Consider the following 22104-nt stretch of genomic DNA (forward strand, 5'->3'; position numbering starts at 1 on the left):
GCTGGAACCTAACCCATGGGGCAGTTGACCATTTTAGCCCACAAAAATCTCTACCTCCACAAAGCAACACTTAGCTTTAAGGTTATAACTGGACAACATACTACTACATGTCTTAATATGCAGTAATATGTATTACAAGTCCAAATATGATTCAGATATCCTCTTTGAATCCAAACCATTTAAATTTTTTAAAGTACAGCAACAAAAAGATCACTTAAAATTTTTAAAGCTCAAGAGGCATACAGCAATCATTAAATTCTTATCTTTGGAAAAATCACCATACTTCTCTCCTTCAGTTTTGTTTTTATCATCATTACTTAAAAATTTTTATAATAATAGTTTATATATTTCCAAAGTTGTCTGTAATTTTTAGGAAATTTACCCTAATTAACAGTTAATATAGTAATAAACTTTTCAATTAATGTCAAATGAAACTTACCTATTGCCAATACCCCATGTACCGTCATTCACTTAAGTATTGAAATGACAGAAACTGTTTCAGTAAATGAGTCTTACATATTGTGCTGCAAACAACGACAGATATTTCCAGTTACGGAAAAAAATTTATGTCTGACCACAATTCAACAAGATCAATTGAATTTTAAATACAATGTTGTATCCAACTTACCATTCAACTTAGCACATTGCAATGGTGTCTGCCCAAGCTGGTTTTGAGACAACAAAGCTTGGGAGTTCCAGCGATACAAAAGCAGAGCTGTGTCCCTATGTCCTCTAGAACAAGCCCAACTCAAAGGTGTGCAGCCACGAGAATCCTGCCGCAGAGCATCCACTTCACTTTCAAGTACCAGTGAAGGATTCTCATCACGCCAACGTAACAATGATACAATTAACCTGTTACATTGACAGAAAAATGTATTGCTGTTAGAGTAAATGCTGTACAGTACATAAATTACTAAATGCATATTTAAATTTGGTTTTCAGACAAAATTAGCAACCTAGATTTAAATGTATCTGAGGAATGATAAATGCCATACAAGTCTTTAGAATAAATCAGTCTACTATTCAACTGCTTACATGAATAAATATTTCATACTATAACTATCAAGACTGCTACAATCTTAGGAGTAAGATTTTTTATTTATGGCCACTGCTGACAGAGATGAACGAGGAACAAATACTTTCCACTACCTTCCTGCAGTGACATGCATTAATACCCTCAGTAATTCAATGAAATTTAGTATATTGTTTACAAAATAACAGATAAACCCTAAATTACAAGGTAATGTAATTTAAACTTTCCTGGATCTTCATTCCAGATGCTAAATCAACTGACAGTCTATACTATATTTCTCCTGAGAAAGCATCTGTTTAACCTTGGGCAGTCTGTATTCATATTCAGACACTTTATAAAATTATCTTAATGCCATGCAGGTGTCAAGGTTTACGATCCTGCCTTGTTCCCTATATTTTTTTTCTTTTTACTGAATGTAACATATTAGCAGTTTACAAATATTGGATTCCCTCATATCCTACAATTATTAGGGACGGCAATGGGAAACTGATGTTTTTGGTTTGGACAAATGCAAATGAGTGAAATTGTACAAGGATGTATCCTACCATCCCCAAACACCTGCAAGATCTGAATGTAAGGCAAGGGGTCTCTGAAAGATTTTTTTTCAAGTGACAAAAAGCAACAGGAAAGTAAGGACCTGGTAACCTACCTTTATGTTAGTGGTGGGCCAGGGTTAGGTTAGATTGCAATCCTTGTTATTCAAATTTATAGTTCCTTAGGTTAGGCTATGTTTGAGGGGAAGCTCCCTGGCTAGGTTAAGGACATAGTACCTTTGGTAAGGCTAGGTGGGGAGTCCAAAAACGGGTTTATGTGTGACCTGGCTACGTATGGTCCCTGTACCCTAGATTAGATTAGGTAGTAGGAGGTGTTTACTCTCCTGGAGTCCAGGCGAAGGAAGGGGTGAACCTCTCAACTAGGTGAGGACCTGGGTCTCCCAGGTTATATTAGGTTAACTCCATCCATGTATTTTACTCATTTTGTGCCTCCTCCCCTAAAATCCCCACTTTCCCACTATAGGATATGAGGTGGGATCAGTATCTCTAAAACTAATCATTTGCTATGGAAATGAATGTCAGTAATGTTCAATGCACACATTAGAACAGGAAAATCATAGGCTCTTATGAACTCCAGAAGGCAACTATGGTTTTAAAGTGAAAATTTGCCCTTCTGCCTACTAATGGGATATATCTACCATAAGCCTAGCAATTTCTTGAAACTTCATCCATATTGGAGCTACTCTTTCTTACTGTCTCCTAGATGAATCTCTTACCCCAAGTATATTTTGTAGTTCTTAGCAGCTTTTCCATACCTGCCACATACAGCATGTTTCCCATAAAATCAACATGGCAACTTTTCAGACTGTATTTCTTCCTTTCCAGTCACCATAACTTTCCAATCTTCCATCCTTTAAACATATCTGCAACTTTTTTCTCTGATTCCACTGTCAACATTAGGTCACCTGAGTTTAGCAAATACCAGGCACTCCTTGGAAGTTTCCCCCATTACTCTGACAAACAGCAGTTGGCTCAAGAATGATCCTTATCGAACACCAACATTTACCTCAGTTTTTTAAAGTCTCCTTTTTATTTTGTCTTCAATATAATGTATTAGTACAGTACCAAATTCTTTGACTTGTAAACTGTATTACAATTTACAATCTCTTATAAGTAATTAAAAAAAAAGCTCTGAAAACAGGCATTTCTTTTGTAGAGGGAATAAACATCTGCAAAAGTCAAACAGTAAAGCCATATTTCAAAAAATGATAATTTTAATATGACTTGCTTCGCTTACTGTAGCCAAGTAAAGTATGTCGCAGTTATTATTATATTATCATCAAATTACATAATATAAACATTAGAATTGAGCACCGCTCGCATTTTGTAAGATTTACACTGTTAAACTCTGAGCTGATTAAGCAGTACTGTACAGTCATCTCCATTGTCATTTGTTACTTGATGAAGCATAATTCTGAGATACATTTTTCTTGTAAATTGACAACCTTTGGTTTTAAAAATGCAAATTTATTTATATAAGCAATAAATGTGTGATTTTGCTTTCTCCTATTCCAAATTGTTTTGCAGGCTGCACGCTATTCATTTTATACTTTAACCTGCAGCTTAAAGTTAGTGATATTCTTTCTTAAGACTTTCTCCATTGCATGAACAATGAATGAAAATGTATTTTGTTTTTATTTATAGGAGTCACCATTGAGAATTAGCAAGTTTCAACAAGGTGACAGCTTTAACACAACTCTTAATTACAGCAAATGATGTCACAAACAGCTGTTCCTCAATTCGGTTATATCAGTACTTGCTACTGTTTATAACAAAATTTTGCAAGAAATACTAAAAGGTTGACAAATATAAAAAATAGTAATGGATTAATAGATAAGCTACAAGTTGTTAATTATAAGAAATAGTAGTGAACTATTAGAGAAGCCAAAAGTTTGGTAAGCCTGGTTGAGTGTATGGTTATTCACATTTAGCCTACTGAACTTTAGCTTCTAAGAGACCTATGACTTAGTCAAAATGCTTAGATGTAAAATGCATTACCAATGGAATCTACCAAAACTGGGATAAGCACAAGAAGCCTTGCCTAGTATAATACATGTATATCAAAATGAAACTCTTACATAGCCTTGTGTAACCTACCGAAAATGCAGCTCGCACGATACGATATAATTATGAGATGAAATGTTTTGGCAACAAAATTTTGAGGGTAGCATACACAAGATCAGATGATACACAAGTGCACAGGTTACTTGCGGTTCTTTTGGTGGCATATATTTTTTTAGTTTTAAATATAAAATGCGCGTTTGTATTTATGGAGCAAGCTTCAGTTCCAATATGCGAAAAAATCCAAAAACAGAAACACAGCTGGCCCAAAAGGGATGGGATAAGGGATTGTGATAATTTCCTGTTTCTTAAAAAATGTGCATCTAAACCTTGATGTATCATTTGTTAGTATATCATAACTATGGTGCTGTACGTTACTGTCGATTAAGAAAAAAAAAAACAAAATTGTAGATGTGTTGCATACCTAGAGTATCCAAGCATGGCTGCTAAGTGCAAAAGAGTTAAGCCATGGAGCTCCGGTAATTCAGCCGCAAACCCATGATCCATACCAAGCCACTGTTTTCCAATCATCCTTTGGCAGTAAACTACAACTCGCTCCTGAAATTGTAAGAGGAATTGAAATAATACTGTGCCTGTAACAATAAGAGTAGTAAAATGTTTGCAGTCTTTAATTATCAAGGTTTTTTTTTTTATATAGTATACCCATGAAGAATGGTACAAATACTGTATAGTTTTGACTTGGAAATACTTAGCAGCAGATAAATTGTACCTTACTGATCTGTCTGAACATAATAAAAGTTTTTCATAATATGTAGAGTTCTGTCACCTATTTCTTGTTGAATATACTTTATAAAATATCATCACAAAGGAAGGTAACCAATCAGCAGCTCCAAATATTATTTTCATCCATCCAACATGTCAGCAAGGAACAAAATTAGACATATGCTCACCTCGAAGTTATGGGCTTTGTGCATCATGACATCACTCTCGTAATTGGATGGGCTTTTCTGGCTGTCGGGGCAAACTTGGACCCTTGTTTCCATCGTTTCTAACCGCTGGAGGAGCGTGAACTTGAGAAGGTGCTCATCTTGCTCCCGTACAACCTGCTCCTGAGAAAGCAAAGAAAACTAATGTAAGTTTGGCTCTGCTAGTACTGTAATATCTAACATACCAAAGCACAGCAGATGTAAGTTTAACTTGCTCTTCAAAAAACACTCACGCTTACACTTACAGCCAGTTCTTGTCCATTCTATTTGAGAGATTAGAGACAACTAAGTGTTAAATCTAGAGCAAACTGGCTTATTCGAAATACCCATTAATGACTAAACTTATGATGTTCTTGAAAACAGATTTAAATCAATACTGTACAATAAATAAAGTAAAATCCAAGTTTTTATTAGATGGCCCAATTGAATCCTACTCTACTTATATTGTCATGTATGATGAAAATACAATGTCATCTCACCTCCTTCACTTTATTTTCATCGGATGGAGGCTGTTTGTACTCAAATATCACAGAATTGGAGATGACGAATCCTTCGCAGGCAACCTGAAGAGTTACTAAACCAACTTCATGTGCTGCAAAAAAAAAAAAGTATCACTGTATATAGTATATAAACATTAAGTTTTCTGTAGCATAAATATATCTACAATAAAAATATTGATGATGAATCTCTAAATATTTCACACTGCTTTCAAGCAATTCTTTAGGATTGCTTGTATCAATTCCTCTCCCTGTGGTAAGCCATATAATTTCATTCATACCCAATTATCATTTAAAATGCATGAAAATGCACCATTCTTTTGTCAGTGACTCTAAAGGGAAGATGTGTGCATTGCAATTAGTTTAACTTTTAGTTTAGGAAAATCTTAAATAAAATATAGGCATGTGTTGATGAAGGTCTCTTAAAATGTATATCATAATGTACAAAAGAAACACTGCAAATTAGATCAAGAGTAAATTTGGCCAAATATCTCCACTTAACAAAGATGCCTTAAAACTTCCTCAGAAATGTTAACAGATCATATGGTATGGAAGAAGCAACTAAGTTTGGGAAATGATGTTTTCACATGAAAACATGAGTAAGTAAGGGGTACATTTATACATATAGGTGGATGTGAACATCCTGCAAATGTTTTGGGAGGGGGAACTTGTTATAGAGCAAATTATGTGTCTGGAGGCAATTGTACTAACAAAGATTGTGCTATAAATAATTGCAATAATTTATACCAACACCAGTTTGGAGGTGAATCTGGCTTATATTCACAGAAGTAGATCTTCCTGAGGGCTATCAAACAATGCCTTTTACATTTAAAGGATATGAATTAATTAAAAAATTACATATATTAAAGACAAGGCTAAGTACACCACAGAGGAAAAACTGGAATAATACTCATATTATGCAAAAGTACTAGGCAATTTATGCTCTGCAGACTGCTATATCTTGAGACAAACATGAACATAAAATTATTCATGATAATATATTTTCTTAACCAGGTGTACTGAGATAATACTGTCACAAGCATGGAATCCCCTTAGAAAATAATCAACTTTAAATTATGATATCAATCTGATAATTTCAAAATTATAGCAGCTTTGAGCTGCAAATGAAGTCTTAAATTCACATAAGTACTGTACTTGAATTCCTTACAAAAAATATCTAAGTTACCTGGACAATAACAGCGTAAGACACCAGACTGAACAAGAGTAGTAGCTGTGGGAACACCATCAAAGAGTACTGTGTAAGGAGAGGAACTGCTATACCATGGTCCAGTTACTAGCACCTTCACTCCACCCTTGGAAAGAAAAATGAAACATTCTGCACATATTGAAAATAATGCAATCTGGAATTCTGCACATATTGAAAATAATGCAATCTGGAAAAAATACAAGACATGTCTATGGTAAAAACATCTCAACACACTAAAACTGAGGAACTTTTTGCAATGCAAGTCAATATCTATATCAGAAAAACTATGAAAGAATTTACCTCAGGATATGCCCACTCAGGAGAATAGTCTGTTATATTTGCAGTGTTCTCCCTATAATCCATCCTTGTGGTTTGCTGGCTCTGATTGGTAACACTCTTGCCACTGTTGTTTGTGCTGCTACTGCTATTGCTGTTGTTACTGTTCAGGTTGTCTGGAGGTGATGTATCATAATGATCCAAATCAGGGAAGTCACTCAACATATCAAAAGCATCCAAATTGGCAAGCACATCATCCTCCGGGGATGTCATATCATTATCAATGAAGTCCATAGGATTGACATCAGATGAGGAAGGTGCCTTACGGCTACATGAGCCTGCTGGAAGGTTTGCAGAGAGAGTCTTCTGAATGTCATCAGGAGACAAATCTAATGTATCTGAAAAAAGCTCTGTTTTTTCTGCAGTAAGTTCAGAAAGCTCTGCTTTTATACCTAGAAAGGTATCCTTTGAGGACTGCTGCTGTTGCTGCTGTTGTTGCTGTTGTTGCTGCTGTTGCTGTTGCTGCTGTTGGTGCTGCTGAGTCGTTCTTGCCTCACCTGCTTCCAAGCTGGACACCAAATTAGCAAAGGTCCCTGAATCCAGTGCAAGGTTCCCATTTGTTGCATCTAGCTTGAGACTTTCCATCACGTCTGCTTTGTCACCCTCACGTTTCACCAAGAGATTAGCATTATGCTGAGGTTGTTGACCACCTTGCTGTGGGCCATGAGGCTGTTGTGGTCCATGCTGCTGCGCTGGATGGTGTTGTAAATGATGGTGATGATGTGGGTGATGGTGATGTGGTGCGTGGTGGAGATGCGCTACATGGGTGGAGTGTGGGACGAGTGGTGGTCCATGGACGATGGAGGCAGCTGTAGATATTGGATGAGGCTGCCCCAAATACGATGTGAGCGTGAGGGGGCCGGCCAGAGGGGGATGTGCAGCAGGGTGGTGCCCACCCCCACCACCACTGTTGAGGATGAGCAGCCCACCCCCGCCCTGGATGTTGGACAGGTTCAGGATTAGCGGGGCTGTAGTGGTGTTCAGATTTGTATTGCTGTTGGGCGTTGTATTGTTGCTATTGGTGTTGTTGTTGTTATTATTATTGTTATTGTTGTTGTTGTTATTATTATTGTTGTTGTTATTAGATGTATTGCTGGTGGAGGGTGGGGGCTCTGGTGGGCAGGCCCCCTCCTGAGTTACGCCCTGGTACTGGGGGGTGACGCACCCACCTGGCCCACTCGTTGACGACACCTGTGGGAGCAGCAGCATGCAGCCATCACATGCATGCACAGGGAATAACCTGACCACACTGTGGTATTTACAGTTGATCAGGGCAAGCCAGGGTGGACTCATGGCAGGCTGGGGGATGTAGCCACTAACATGCTACAACCCCCTCAACTTCACACATTCAGTCATATATTGCATGAAGCTGTGAGGGTATATATATCAACTTATGACTTTTACCTTTCAACATTGTTTCATAATTGTACTAAAATTTATTAAAATTTTGTAAGGCTATATTATTATACTTTCATTAAAAACTTTACTGGGTACCCATTTGATATATATATATATATATATATATATATATATATATATATATATATATATATATATATATATATATATATATATATATATATATATATATATATATATATATATTTATATATATATATATATATATATATATATATATATATATATATATATATATATATATATATATATATATATATATATATATATATATATATATATATATATATATGTATATTATATATATATATATATAGTATATATATACACACACACATATATATATATATATTATATATATATATATATATATATATATATATATATATATATATATATATATATATATATACATACATACATACATAACAGCTTAACAAATTAGTCATGGAAAATGTCCAGATCTTATTGACAATATAAAATATATGTCCAGTTATGGAAAAGCTTCAAAGTTTCAGAAATGAACAAAGTTTTAAAAAAAAAAGCCATTTCAAACTATTTCACACTCAACAAAGGCTATTCATCCCATTTGCAACATGGCTCGGGCAGTGGTATGACAGTCCTTCAGATTTAAAAACCACCCATTCTGAATTTTAGTAAATCCTAGAAATACAAAAATAAGACTGAATCATCTACCCAGCCTAAAGATAAAACTTCCCTTGTATAATAGTTTAAGCTTTCTAAATCTTCCAAAATTTTGGAAAGGATGATTCCTGATAAGGAAACCCTTAAGTTTTTCATTTGTAAGAGTTAGGACAACTAACAATATAACGGGAGACCTAACGATTCACTAAGTGAAATACTATACTGTACAGCACTAATAGTTTTCAACCATGTGATTGCTTACTAAATAAAAATAGTGAATGTAAGTTTGGAAACCATGTCATATTATCTCATAGTATACATTTCAATAGGTTTCTGTGATATAAAAATTTCATGAATTCATGAATTAAGAATGCAAAATAATTTCAGCGCTATTCAGTGCCTGAAGTATTTTTCACAAGTACATTATAAAACTGAACTATAGTAATTCAATAAAATTAGTCATCTGAATTTCTGTGGAACTAGCATGAAATTGTTCACCATTTCTTATATATGACAGAGGCTTAGTTATCAAAATCTGACAGTATGGTAAGAGTCAGATCAGAATAATGATGTAATATATCGACAATGATGCTATCCAAGATTGTGATGTTAACATTCGCTCAAAACCACTTTTCATCTTCTGAGATTGTCTTATCTCCAGATGATTATTATGGGCAAGTTATTGCAAAGTAGAAAAAAAAGAGAGTAAATATTTTCCTGCTAAAATATTTTAGTAATAATTAAAAAAGCCTAGTTAACTCTAAATTCAGTATAAAAAATTATATACATTCCAGTAATTAATTACAAGGATAACTACCATAATTTTTCCTGTAAAATATTGCAGATATCAAGTAGGTTAGTATAATATAACCTTACTTAGTTCCTCACACTACACTAAGGAAATTCAGTATCTTCCTGGTTCCCTTCATGCTTGTAGGTTACACTAAAGTGAAGCCAAGAACAAAGAATTATTCCAGCTCATAAATATAATGGAAAGCTGTTGTTCCTCTATATAATTTCAAGGGACCAAAGAAATGTGGAGTTTACATAACTGGAATCTACAGAACTTAGTACAGTGTTATATTCTATACTGTATTTCAAATAAAATAATAGTTACAATTTAGTCTGGACTTTAATATGTGAAATGGCCTCATGTATATACTGTAAGAGGAAAGATATCTGCAAGATTCCCAATGAAACAACAGGAATAAAATTATTTATCTTTTAAGTTAATCCATATTACGTTCCAAGAAAACAGCAGTATGTTTACCATTCTATAACAAATACACTAATGGACTGTCATATCAATTTCCAAATCAGCTGGGAAAAGAGTTGAGAATTGCTGTTGTCTTTTAAATAGCAATATATGCTTTCAAATAGTAATACTTCAATCAATTCTATAAGCAGCCACTTCACACGAATATTTACTTAACTGTAACGTCGCATAGTTTTCATTTAAGAGCAAGAATGCTGTACAAAGATTTATCTTGATATGGACAATTAACAGGGGTGGATAGCCTTTGTTACAATACATATTACTGTATTACATTTAGTATTTAAATGGTGGATTTGCAAAATAATAAAAAGGCTTTATTGTCACACCAGAAAATCCTAAATATATCTTAGGTTCAATAACAATATTATTGATTAGATCTTCCAGTGAATAATGTATGAACTAAATACTGTTTAGGAAAAAATACTCCATAAAAAATAATAGATACAGTATCTATAACTGTATAATGCCTGATCTACCAAATTCCAACAACTAAACTTCATCAGAGTAAAGCCCTAAATATAGTTCAATAGTACCACAGAACTACAATCTGCTTTAATTCTTTTTGAACTGCACCAGCAGTAGAAAGGACTTTCAGTTATCGTAATTCTACTGACTGCTTTGCATCACCTACTATTCATGCAATGATTATAAAAGAAATTGAATATGACTACATTTTTGTTTCCTTGCAGAAAGGTATGTTCTCAAGTGCAAGCATACTGAAGTGCCTATTAACCAGTCTGCCCATGGAGTCCAACAGCCATGGCTTGACTTCACACAATAAAATAAATTTAAACTAATCTAAAGGTCTGTAAAGGAAGATCTATGGAACTGACTCTACCAATGCTGGTAAAATAATTTAAGCCAATATGAAAGTACTCAGTCACACAAAATTATTTATATACACACAAACAGTACGTCTGATTAAAAACGACACTGACCTTTCCGAATAAACAATTAATAAGATATTATTGAATCTTTACAACACTTTTAATGATATAAAAATTAAGTCTACCATTAAAGGTAAAAAATTTAACTGCAAGCCCGATAGGTTCTTTTCATAATCACAATGACGAAGAGCATATACAACTAAAATAGAAATTAAATCTGACCATAACCACTGACGATAAACACCAAATGTAATTTGAGCAATCAACTGTATGAAGAAATATCAGAGCAAGAAAATTAAAAAATCTTAACATCTTACCATGGAAAAATGCACAAAAGAAAAATTTCTATCAGTGTAAGTACTTTAAAAAAAACTATTTTAGCAGCTGCAAAACTAAAATGCAATTGACCCATTAGTATTTAAATATACTTTAACAGATTAAAACAGATAATTTTTAAGTTATGATGGTTGCATCTACTGGAGGTTCAATAGTTTTAAGTTTGTTGTTCCAGAAAGCTATTCCATTCTTGAGTTATATATTAAGAATGAAAAATCTAACTTGGACATCAAAGTTGTGCAATTTTAAAAAGATATTAAAAAAACTTTCTCTTATTGCAATTATATAATTCTCTTTGAAAATTTTGTAACATGACTTGCAAATAAAAGAAAATAAAAGAAATCAAATTCAAAAGTGAAAGACTGTAAATAAAGCTAACAAATTTGTAAAATTTAGCAGAGCTTTGGCATTGTGTGGCATTATCTTTGAGAGATGGAAAGCATCATGTTACTGAAACATCAATGCTCCCTTTCTTGCATATTACTCAGAATACATAAAAATGTAATCATCATGTGGTTCAAGTTAAATAAGGAAATAGTTTACCTGACATTACCAAACTGGCATCAAGTACCACAGAAGCCTCACCCATATCTCAGAATTGCTATCTTCCTTTGGCTATCACATTTGTGTGAAAGTAATAGATTGTTTTCATGAAGACTAACAGGTTTAGCCATGCTCTACTAAAATCATCCACCTACAGTACTGAATGAGGTAAAGTCATACAACCTACAAGATTATATATATATATATATATATATATAAGATTAAAATCAATATACAATAAAATGCATCTAAAACGTTAAGACTCCTTATGTGTACTGCATACATTGCAGACTAAAGAAATGAAGGATTTCTAAATTAAAATCTAAAAACAAACTCAAGAGAAATGAACTAAATGTCTAAATGAAGACTGAATATTAGTACTAAGAAGCATTTTCAATGTTATCTACTCATATCTTGTTATAAAGAATCCAGAAAAAATTGTATCTGTTTAGTTTCCGAAAGTGCCGTAAAAATACTTAAAAAAAAGCATCAAAACATACTGTGATGGGTTATAAAAAAAAAGGGATACTGTTTTGGGGTAGAAAGCTGCTTTTAAAAGTTTATGCTGCAGAGTTGATGTAATGTACAAACTGACCTTCTGATAAGTTTGGTGTACTGTATTTATAATCTTAACTTATTTTGTAATTCTAATTAAAACTAAATAAAATTTAGCTGGAAACCTATGTAAAACATATGGGATATCCACTCAAGTCTCTAGGTACTATTCACACAAAACATGAGCATCCTAATAAGAGGATTCTTGAATATATAAATGCTACTATCAACTATATTACAGTATTCTATTTTCTTCATGTGCATCAAAAATAATTTTCATATAAATTCACACTGGAATAATTCTGATGATTTGTATAATACATACTAAAGTGCACTGAACTTTTGATGAACAGAAGTAGCTTTATCATGAATTAAAATATAACTGTGGTAAATAACTTTTCTGTATACACAAATTACAGTATCTATGAATCCTCAAAGATGCTTAAAATATGCAATTACATAAATATATACCTAAGATCTAGCTCTAAAACAGCCTTATCTAAACTTTCTATTCTAAACTTTAACAAGAAGCTCAAGTATCAAGTAAAAAGACTGTGACTAAATATCTTAGGCTATAAACTGTAATATGTACTGTAGTTCCCTAAATAGAGAACAATAAGCCATAAAGTTAATACCTTCAAATTAAAAGAAAACCACTATGGCCATAATACCTGAAAAGCTTTGTTTTTTGTGTGGTTGCTTTTGCAATACATTAAATATACTGTAAACTCAAAATCAAAGCTAATAAATAATAAAGTGGGTTACTGGTCATCACATATCTGAAGGGAAAATTTATATACTGTTATTCTAATAATAATACATTAACCAGCTGTCAAATCTATTTCCACCTTGCTATGTGTTATACGGTACTGAAATTTAACAGTGATCCATTTGGAATACTTTAGTGATTTTAAGCAACGAAAAATACTGATCAAAAACTTAATGCATTTATAGATGTTATTTAAAATTAAGTTTAAACACTGCATTTGGAAACCAAACGCTTAAATGCCTTAGGTACTATTTTATTTCTTATACAGCACCCATAACCTATAAGCATTCTACATAATATAAATTCTCTTATCTTAAATAATGATTGTTTCCCTTTCTAATGGCAATGAGTTTAAAATTATAACAATACACCAGAGACGTATATAAAACTTATACAGAAGCTGTTCAACAAACCTGGTTATTTGTATCAGAATCTGATGGTGTTGGCATGGCTACAAGTGCCTGCCGTGAAGACGTAACTGTGTTGGCCGAATCATGGTGATGGTGATGATGATGGTGATGGTGATGGTGGGGTAGTTTGGCCACACCGAGACGTCGCAGCGGATGTAACGTGCACTGTTTGCTGTGTTCGCCACCAACACCTGCACCACATCCACATTCAACACCACCTTTATTGGCAACGGCTGCTGCGGCTGCTGCTGCCCTTGCAACGCGCTGCTTTTCCATGAGTTGCGCAACGATAGCTTCCACTGTCTCTGCAGTCTGTTTTTATACTTTGGTTACTGAAATATTGCAGTCTATCCACACCTACATTATATACTAAAGTATTCGCTAACAGATTTGTCTCCTTTGATTGTTTACTGAGTATATCAAGAAAATTTTAAAATGTTATACAGACTATACAGACTATCAGTACAGAATGAGGGAATAAAATTAGCAAAATAATGTCAATTAACACATGTAGAGTAAAAAAGACACTAATCCTGAAAAGCATACTTTGATTAGGTTTACACATCATGATTTTATAAAAATGATATGTAAATAACATACTTAGGTAATAAATGGAAATTTCATCTAGTCTTAATGATATGGATTTAACGACAGACTCCAGGTTATTATCATGCTTTCTTTACACATGCATGCACTAACATTGCTTACCTTGTTCAACAGCCCTGTAATAGACAAAATAACTAAAGGAGTCTTATAAAAGGACAAATACAGTTTATTAACAGACTGGCTGATGAAGAAATATAAAATTTCTATGGGCAAATCTACAAATTCAATATGAGTACTTATGAAGCATCAGAGATTCCTGCATGACATTTAAAAAGGATGTTAAACCTGACTAGGGCAAAAATGCGATAACCGATGGCACTGCATGCAGGGTTGTCAGCTTGCAATAGCTATTTGAAAATGTTCTAAAGGGGAATTAAACATCACCATAAACTGGGGGAAGTGATGCATAAACCAAATTGAAAAAGTGCAATTTAGTATTTCACATGACAAAAACTTTCATTTCAGCTAATGAACTCATCAAAATTATCTTGAGATCTGAAAAATTTTTGCTAAAAATTCAAAATTACTCATTCTCTTTGTACAGGAGCATGAAAATAGTGATGGGGAAATAGCTATGAAAAGAATTTTTTATGACCTAATTTAATGGAATGCAGTCAACAGGTAAAAGAGAGTACTGAAAAGCTGAATATCACCAAACTGAATTTCAAACTTTGTCTTATTTTGAATTTTATATCCACAGTAAACAGGAGAAACTGTAAGTGACATATAGAGACAATCCACACTAAGGAAGACAGAATTGAAGCATACTGATGGTTAACAATAGTGACTCAGTTTCCACTGAACAAAAAACTCACTGATCTTATACAGTGCTCAATTATTGGAAGACTATTTTGTAATTTTGAAGCCTAAGCATTACCAAAATACAGTATTTACAAGCTATTTTTTATACCCACAACAGTTACCTTTCTTGTAGTCTATAGTATATCATGACTGACCATATTAACCAGTTGAAAAATCTTTGCCATATGGATAAAGTCTACAGCAGATGAAAAACTTAAAAACTGCAGTTTAATATATCTGTTATATACAGAAGGTTCTCATTACTTCTATGTGGGAAAATTAAACTGAGAAAAATATCATGATGCTGAAGATAGAAAAAAAAGAGTATTATATCTGTAAAAAAAAATTATCCAATATCTTTTCACAAAACACTGTAACCTCTTTTTAATTTACAATATACAAAAATCCATCAACAATTCCAGTCCTAGGGTACCCATGCTAAAGTATCCCAATACTTGTAATTTCTAGTGGTATCTAACCTTTAACATTTTCACTTGCAAGACAATGAGAAGTTGATTACGAATCATGACCAGCCAAAGTATTCACAAGACTCAATGATAGTCTGTTTTCATATATAACTTTTGAAAAAAGCACACAGTAAACCAACATATTATATAGCTATGAATACTCAAGAGGTAATGATAAATAACACTAGTCTACATATATAAGGTACAGTCTTGGGAAAATAATGAGGACCCTCTCTGTACTGCATGAGTTAAGGTTACTGTACCTCTTCTGCTCATGCGAGATATCCTTTGGTTAAATAAAAATGCAGGAAACGACTGCACTGAGGTAAAAAATCTCAAAATGCAAAAAATAGAAAAACTATTGAATGACCAGTTATGTCAAAGTGATGCATAAAACAGTTATGATTGGGTTGGACCACAATTCGGCCAGTCTCTTAATGGCGAACTGCGGAGAAGCCAATCCTTAAACCATATCCATGATGCTGATTGTGACTGTGGAGGTTAAGGAAAAGGAAGGGTTAAGCAGAAGATGCATCAGTGGGGAAGAGGATATGGAAGAGACTGACCTTGCTGATCTGGCTGTACACCCGACCTCCACACGAAGGCTAAAAGAACATGGAAACACTCAACACTGATACTGGGGTCACTGAGCGCACTCAAGGGGGATAATTGATGAGTGGGGAGGGGAGGTTAACAGAGTACTATATTTAAAGATCATTCAGAGCTTTAATTACTAGGATTTAGTCACATGCAATAGATGTTATTCCAAAAAAAGTATTGTATTGATATTCAAATATCAGGATTTATTGGGGGGAAGCTGAGCAGTAGAGGCAATTTTTAAAAGAATTCATCTAGAATAGTAAAATATTTACTTTTGGGGAAAAATTTCATCTCCCTTGACTTTGCTCTAGCTAGAATTAAAAAAGGGCACTACAAAAGAGCCAAAAATAAAAGTCTGCTGCAGAGATCAGGCCAAATAACCTAGTAGAGCAAGAATTTGTTATGTGAGGAACAACTAACATCGACATACTCTATACACATCACATTCAACACTTATATTGCCTGAGGAAGGGAGAATGGGAGCGTAGCTACTCCAAAATTCTACACAACTGAACTGACAAGTTCTGTGATTCTGAAAAATATACAGTTCAGCACCACAAACAAAAATGTAATGTAGCTCGTTGTTAAAAGTTGAACGTATCTTTACATGTGCATGTCAACCCATACAGAATGTCCATAAATTATACAGATTTTCCCTCATTAACGTTCTTTACAGATGAGTACCTAAAACCTAGTGGATTATAACAAAAATTGGCTCAGAATTTAATGCCTGTTTGTTCTGAGAATGATGAAATAATGCTTCAGCTTATGAACAAACACCACCGTAAAAAATGAACAAATTTGATGAGATTGTAGTTTTCAAAACCTTATCCACATGTCTGTGTGTAGGGTGTCAATAATACTTTGAACACTGTTAATAAAGTGTTAATATCTAATTAAATCAGTTCCAATTTATAGATCCTATGGATTTTCTATAGTTATACAAAGAGTGACACAGGTGGGTATCTGAAGGAGTTGACATGTATGTCTACACAATACAGGTGTACACATGTATAAATGAGTATTACAAGGGATATAATAACTGCTACAATATTAAATATCATGTTACAGGGATATTATTTCCAAAACAAAACTCATTATCAAGTAAGGACTTGCTCCTTCTCTCCTACCTCTTGATATCCAGTAATAACTTACATATTATTACAAGACTACATCATTAAGAGATAAATACTGTATACATTACAATGCTCTACTTGGCAAGAACAGTTGCTCCAAGCAAGTTCTGAAGACAAATTTCATATATTTGTGAAACCTACATTAAATCTCATCAACTATACATACATAGAGTTCTCCAAAGACACATCAATTTGAATAAGGTACACCTAATCAAACCTAAATAATGTATATTGCAGTATTTTTATTGCTAACTTCTGTTGTCTGAAGTAATCTTGTTATAAAATAAACAACTGCTAACCTAATGTCATTAAAGTGTTTTCGATGCAAAATTAAATTTGGTGGAATCTCAAGTTACAATTAATGAATGTCAATTTAGTCTTTCATCATTCTGAAATGTGATATAAAGTTACTATCTTTAGCAAAGATATCTGCTTGGGGAAATATAAGGTCAGGTTAGACAAAATAATAATTTTTGTTTTCTTTGCCATTTCAGACATTTTGCTATAAACTACTGGCACTGGACTGAGCAACTGGAATACTGTTGAAAGGCTGAAAAGTTAGTTTCAACCTAAGTTAATCTATTGGCAATGGCAAAGTGAAATATATAAAACTTAAATTTTGTCGAAACATAAATTCCTAAAAAACTGTCTAACATATTTTACTTCAAATAATCTACGACTTGACATATATTCATATTTTACTGTATCAATCTTGACACAGACTTGATTAAATTATAAGTGATATAAATGGTAATAAATATATATTATGGATACCAGTAAGATGTGAGTAAATCATAAAAATCAAAGCTTAAAACAATTATGAGCAATCAGACTGGCAATGAGGAGAACTTTATGTCTTATACAGCAATAAGCACTTCACAGTAAATATTTTTTCAACTGGCATGAGAAAGAATCAGTTCAATACATTTAGAAATTCCCACGAATAACTGTCATTAATAACGACGAGGCAGGAGATGTAGAATATAAGTTTATATATGTGGAACATACATGGCTGAGGATGAGAGATATCTCATGACAATAGTTTAGACCCATACTTCATGCACTTTTCTTTCAATGCTGCCTAGATCAGAAGCTAATAACACACAATGGCATCCAAAACAAACACTGTAGAGGACAGTTATTGTGCTGTTTAATGTAAATGTCTACAGGAGAGGGAGAAAGAACCAGCTTCAATCATGAAAGTGAATCAGTCATTATCAAGAGATTTTAGTAGTTATTTATGAACAAGGAATTTCACTTCCTCCTTTACTAAGAGCAAGATTAGACACTGCATACTCCTGATGATCACGGGCTTTAGAAGTGTATAGTGTCATCCTTACCACTTAAAAAAAATATGAGAAAAAAACCATCGCTAATCCTCAGCAAGGTTACTCCTAGGGTGTGTTATGAAATGGCTCATACAAAGGCAATCAGTTGCTTGAGTGTTAGCCTTAAAACAATCAAGACGGCCAACATACGGAAAAAGAAGTCATATTTACCGAGATCTCGAGTTCGTTGTTGAGGTCCGGTTCATCCTCGCTGAAGACTGCGGAAGCCAGGGTAAAAGAAGCTCAGTAAACACGCCAACAACACTCATTCATTTCAACATTTCTCTTTTAGCGAATTGAAACCAAAGAACTATCTATCCAAACTCTGAACAGAAAAAGTAAGCATTTGGTCAATGACATGTACTGGTACTTATTAATAGTATGAAAAGAAAATAGTGAGAAAAGGCACTCTCCTAATCTACTTAATACTCTCTAGTGTTGAGAGAGAGAGAGAGAGAGAGAGAGAGAGAGAGAGAGAGAGAGAGAGAGAGAGAGAGAGAGAGAGAGAGAGCAAAATAAAGTTATTAGTTTACATATTTCAAGAAATTCAGTGTAATGGGGGAGAGAGAGAGAGAGAGAGAGAGAGAGAGAGAGAGAGAGAGAGAGAGAGAGAGAGAGAGAGAGAGAGAGAGAGAGAATGTATCATGTCATTAGTATCTGAAAAACGAAAATCAACATGGTAAGTTGTACTAACACATAGGTTTGAGCTGGCTAATGAGCTCCTCTTTGGTCCACTCTTTCTTGTCCGCCCACAAGGAGATACTGGAGGCCATTACGAGTTTGTTGTCGTCTGGGTAGGGCACGTTCAAGTAGTGCACCAACACGATATCTGGATTCTGGAAAAAACAAAACCTTTGAGTAATGTGCTAAAGTGAGCTACAGTCCTTGTATCAACATAAAAAAAAGGCTTCCTAAAATGCTAAGTTGAAAAAACTTAATTCACAAGGAATAGCATTGCTGAATTTGAAACATACAGACCAAATTCTGGAAAATTAATTCATAAATTCATATGATTAACAAGGTTACTTATGTAGGTCAAGATGCTAGATTGAAAGAACATTTAATTCAGAAAGAATACTATGGCTGAGTTTTAAACACTAACAAATTAAAATCTCTGATATTTAATTGACAAAGCCACATGATTACCAAGGTTACTTATGTAAGTAATTAAATGTTTTGTCTACAAAACTAGAAGGTATTTTGGCGAAAAGATAATTTTATTGAGAAAAAGGGAGAAGGAAGACTGAATGGCTCAGTGTGAACGTGAATTGAAGACAAAGCCGCGTCTTACATAATATTTCATAATTCTATGACCATCCCTCATCTCTCTTTATGTCCATCAAGAGAACATTTTGAAATGGCTCTCATTTTAGTTTGATCTTCATTACGGATTCCTTGTCATAAATAAATAAAAGCCACTAACATCACAATGAGTATTACTTAAACAGAATAAAAAAATTACATTTCATCCGTACGAAAAGTAAGATTTATAAAAGGTAAGTTGTTAATTGACTTGCCTGAAGAAGCCAGTAGCAACGGCGATGAAAGGTGGGCAGGATGGCAGAATGTACGTAACAACCATAAATACACTGAAAAAAATAGTACCTCATTAATTTTGTGAATAGCAATACTCTATTTATAACAAACAAAGACTTTGTATTAGTGCCCAAACACCCACGTCCTAATAAACATATTTTAGATACCTCTGCATACTAATCATCACAGTACATACCAAAATTTGCATACGCTAATAATAACTTTGGGAATAAAGTATTCTTTTTCCTTAAATATCTTTGTTGTTTGTATACATGTACTTGATATATAGAGCACAAGTATAAGAACTCTCATATGAAACACGACACATTTCAACAATGTGATTTGATATATAAGCACTGCTTTTAGAAATATATAGGTCTAAGATCACAGAGGACAAATAAAAATCAGAATGTGTAAAGAAAAGGAAATAGGCCTGTTACAAAATATTTTATGAAATTTATCATATAATAAATAAAGTCATACCGTGCTTTGCAAAAACTTTTCTTACGAAACAAACAGAATTTTATAAGGTCATAATCAAAAGATTTCAAATCAACATATGTAGCGAGTTAAAACTCATGTTTCAAGAACATGATTTCTTAAAAACATATTTGCGAAAGTGACCAAGCAACTATGTCATCGCTGATAAATGATAATAAGAAGGTATGCATGAAACACATGAATACAATATAAAAATACATCGAGACACGAAACATTTTAGTATAAGATTCACAGAAAGTAATTGTAAATGAAATACACGAAAGTACATCACGAAACATGATTCACATTTCATGTCACCATAATTGATAGTAGTTCTTGACACTTCTAAGGATACATAGGTTCATGAATACCAATGATGATGAAGATGATGATTAAAAACATATATTAAAATGATATTCTCCAATGATGATGATGATTAAAAACATATATAAAAATGGTATTCTAGGTCAGAGAGAGAGAGAGAGAGAGAGAGAGAGAAAGGAGTTCTTACAGTCCCATTTAAAACCGAGCGAGTCTCTTCTCTTTCGTCCGAAGGGATGAACTCTACGCTCTAACCACCCTAAGGTCAAATGGCAAACGCGTCCTTACCGACTAAAATCGACCTGCTTTTGTTCTGTTAAAAGACGATTATGCCGCTGATGATGAAAGTTACTGCCACTGAAAATGGAAAGATGATTATAACGCATGAATAAATTACAACCCCCCCCGCCCTAACGAGGGCCCCCGTAACCTCAAACCTCCATTCACTTCGACCCCCTCCCCACAAAACCTACCCATCAGGAAAACCCTCTTTCTCCATTCTCTTGTTTCCTCTATTTCATCTTATGAGTATGTTATTCCATGTTCAATTCTGTATATTTCAGTTGGCTTAGCTTTTATAAGTCTTGATAACCACATGAATTATTCTGCTTATAGTTTCCACTGATATCTAACAATGCTATACAACTCAAAGAAGAAAGGCTAATATGGTCCAAATGCTTCCCGGGAGAGTTAGAGAGATCAGTAATCATAAACTCGTTCAAAATCCTCCTAAATTGCTTCCAATTTCTCTTTGGCAGTTTGGCAGAAGGCCCTGTCTGAGGGAGAAACGCCGACTGAGAAGGAGAGAGAAAGAGAAACTTGGGCATCGAATTTCTAAGCTGAATCATTATTAGCACAAAACGATTAACTAATTAGCAGAACACCCATTAAAGTTCTATTAGCATAAGAGATTCACAGACCTTGCCGAGGTAGGGATTAGCATAACTTCATAAACAGCGGACATAATTAACATAACTCTCCGCGCGCATATCATATTTCAGTTAGCGCTCAAACTATTGGGTATCGAAGACGCCTCAGAGTTCGTTAGAGTCGGTAGTGAAATACTCGTTGGGTTATCCGTAGAGTTTTTGAGCGGCTTATTACCCGAGTACTTTTCTTCTCATATTTTGGCCTTTGCTTTCATGCTGTAATTGCGTCCAAAGGTTATTTACTGGATTTTTTTATGCAAAACAAAAATTTATCAAAATATTAGTATTCCTATCATAATTTTTTGTGCTTCATATGCTACTATGTAAGCATAGACATTCATGCTTTAAAATCTTCGTGCCTGGGCATATATACGTTAGGATTTTTATTTCCTTTATATCTATAGCCTACTAACATCATACTCTAT

At 33.8% G+C, this 22104-nt stretch overlaps 1 protein-coding gene across 4 annotated transcripts in view; it reads right to left on the reverse strand.

The window, feature by feature from the left end:
* Positions 1 to 22104, reverse strand: part of Camta (Calmodulin-binding transcription activator) — a 1022478-nt gene that overhangs the window by 41054 nt on the left and 959320 nt on the right. For all 4 annotated transcript variants that reach the window (XM_067116405.1, XM_067116406.1, XM_067116407.1 and 1 more), the window contains 11 exons: positions 19931 to 20002; positions 19108 to 19249; positions 18585 to 18631; positions 15916 to 15954; positions 13479 to 13787; positions 6600 to 7826; positions 6279 to 6405; positions 5075 to 5187; positions 4560 to 4718; positions 4073 to 4206; positions 629 to 852 (listed from right to left, as the gene is read on the reverse strand). In XM_067116405.1, coding sequence (XP_066972506.1) covers positions 629 to 852; positions 4073 to 4206; positions 4560 to 4718; positions 5075 to 5187; positions 6279 to 6405; positions 6600 to 7826; positions 13479 to 13787; positions 15916 to 15954; positions 18585 to 18631; positions 19108 to 19249; positions 19931 to 20002 — 2593 coding nt within the window. The remainder of the gene's footprint in view (positions 1 to 628; positions 853 to 4072; positions 4207 to 4559; positions 4719 to 5074; positions 5188 to 6278; positions 6406 to 6599; positions 7827 to 13478; positions 13788 to 15915; positions 15955 to 18584; positions 18632 to 19107; positions 19250 to 19930; positions 20003 to 22104) is intronic.

Source organism: Macrobrachium rosenbergii, chromosome 14 (assembly GCF_040412425.1).
Source record: "Macrobrachium rosenbergii isolate ZJJX-2024 chromosome 14, ASM4041242v1, whole genome shotgun sequence".
NCBI lineage: Eukaryota > Metazoa > Arthropoda > Malacostraca > Decapoda > Palaemonidae > Macrobrachium > Macrobrachium rosenbergii.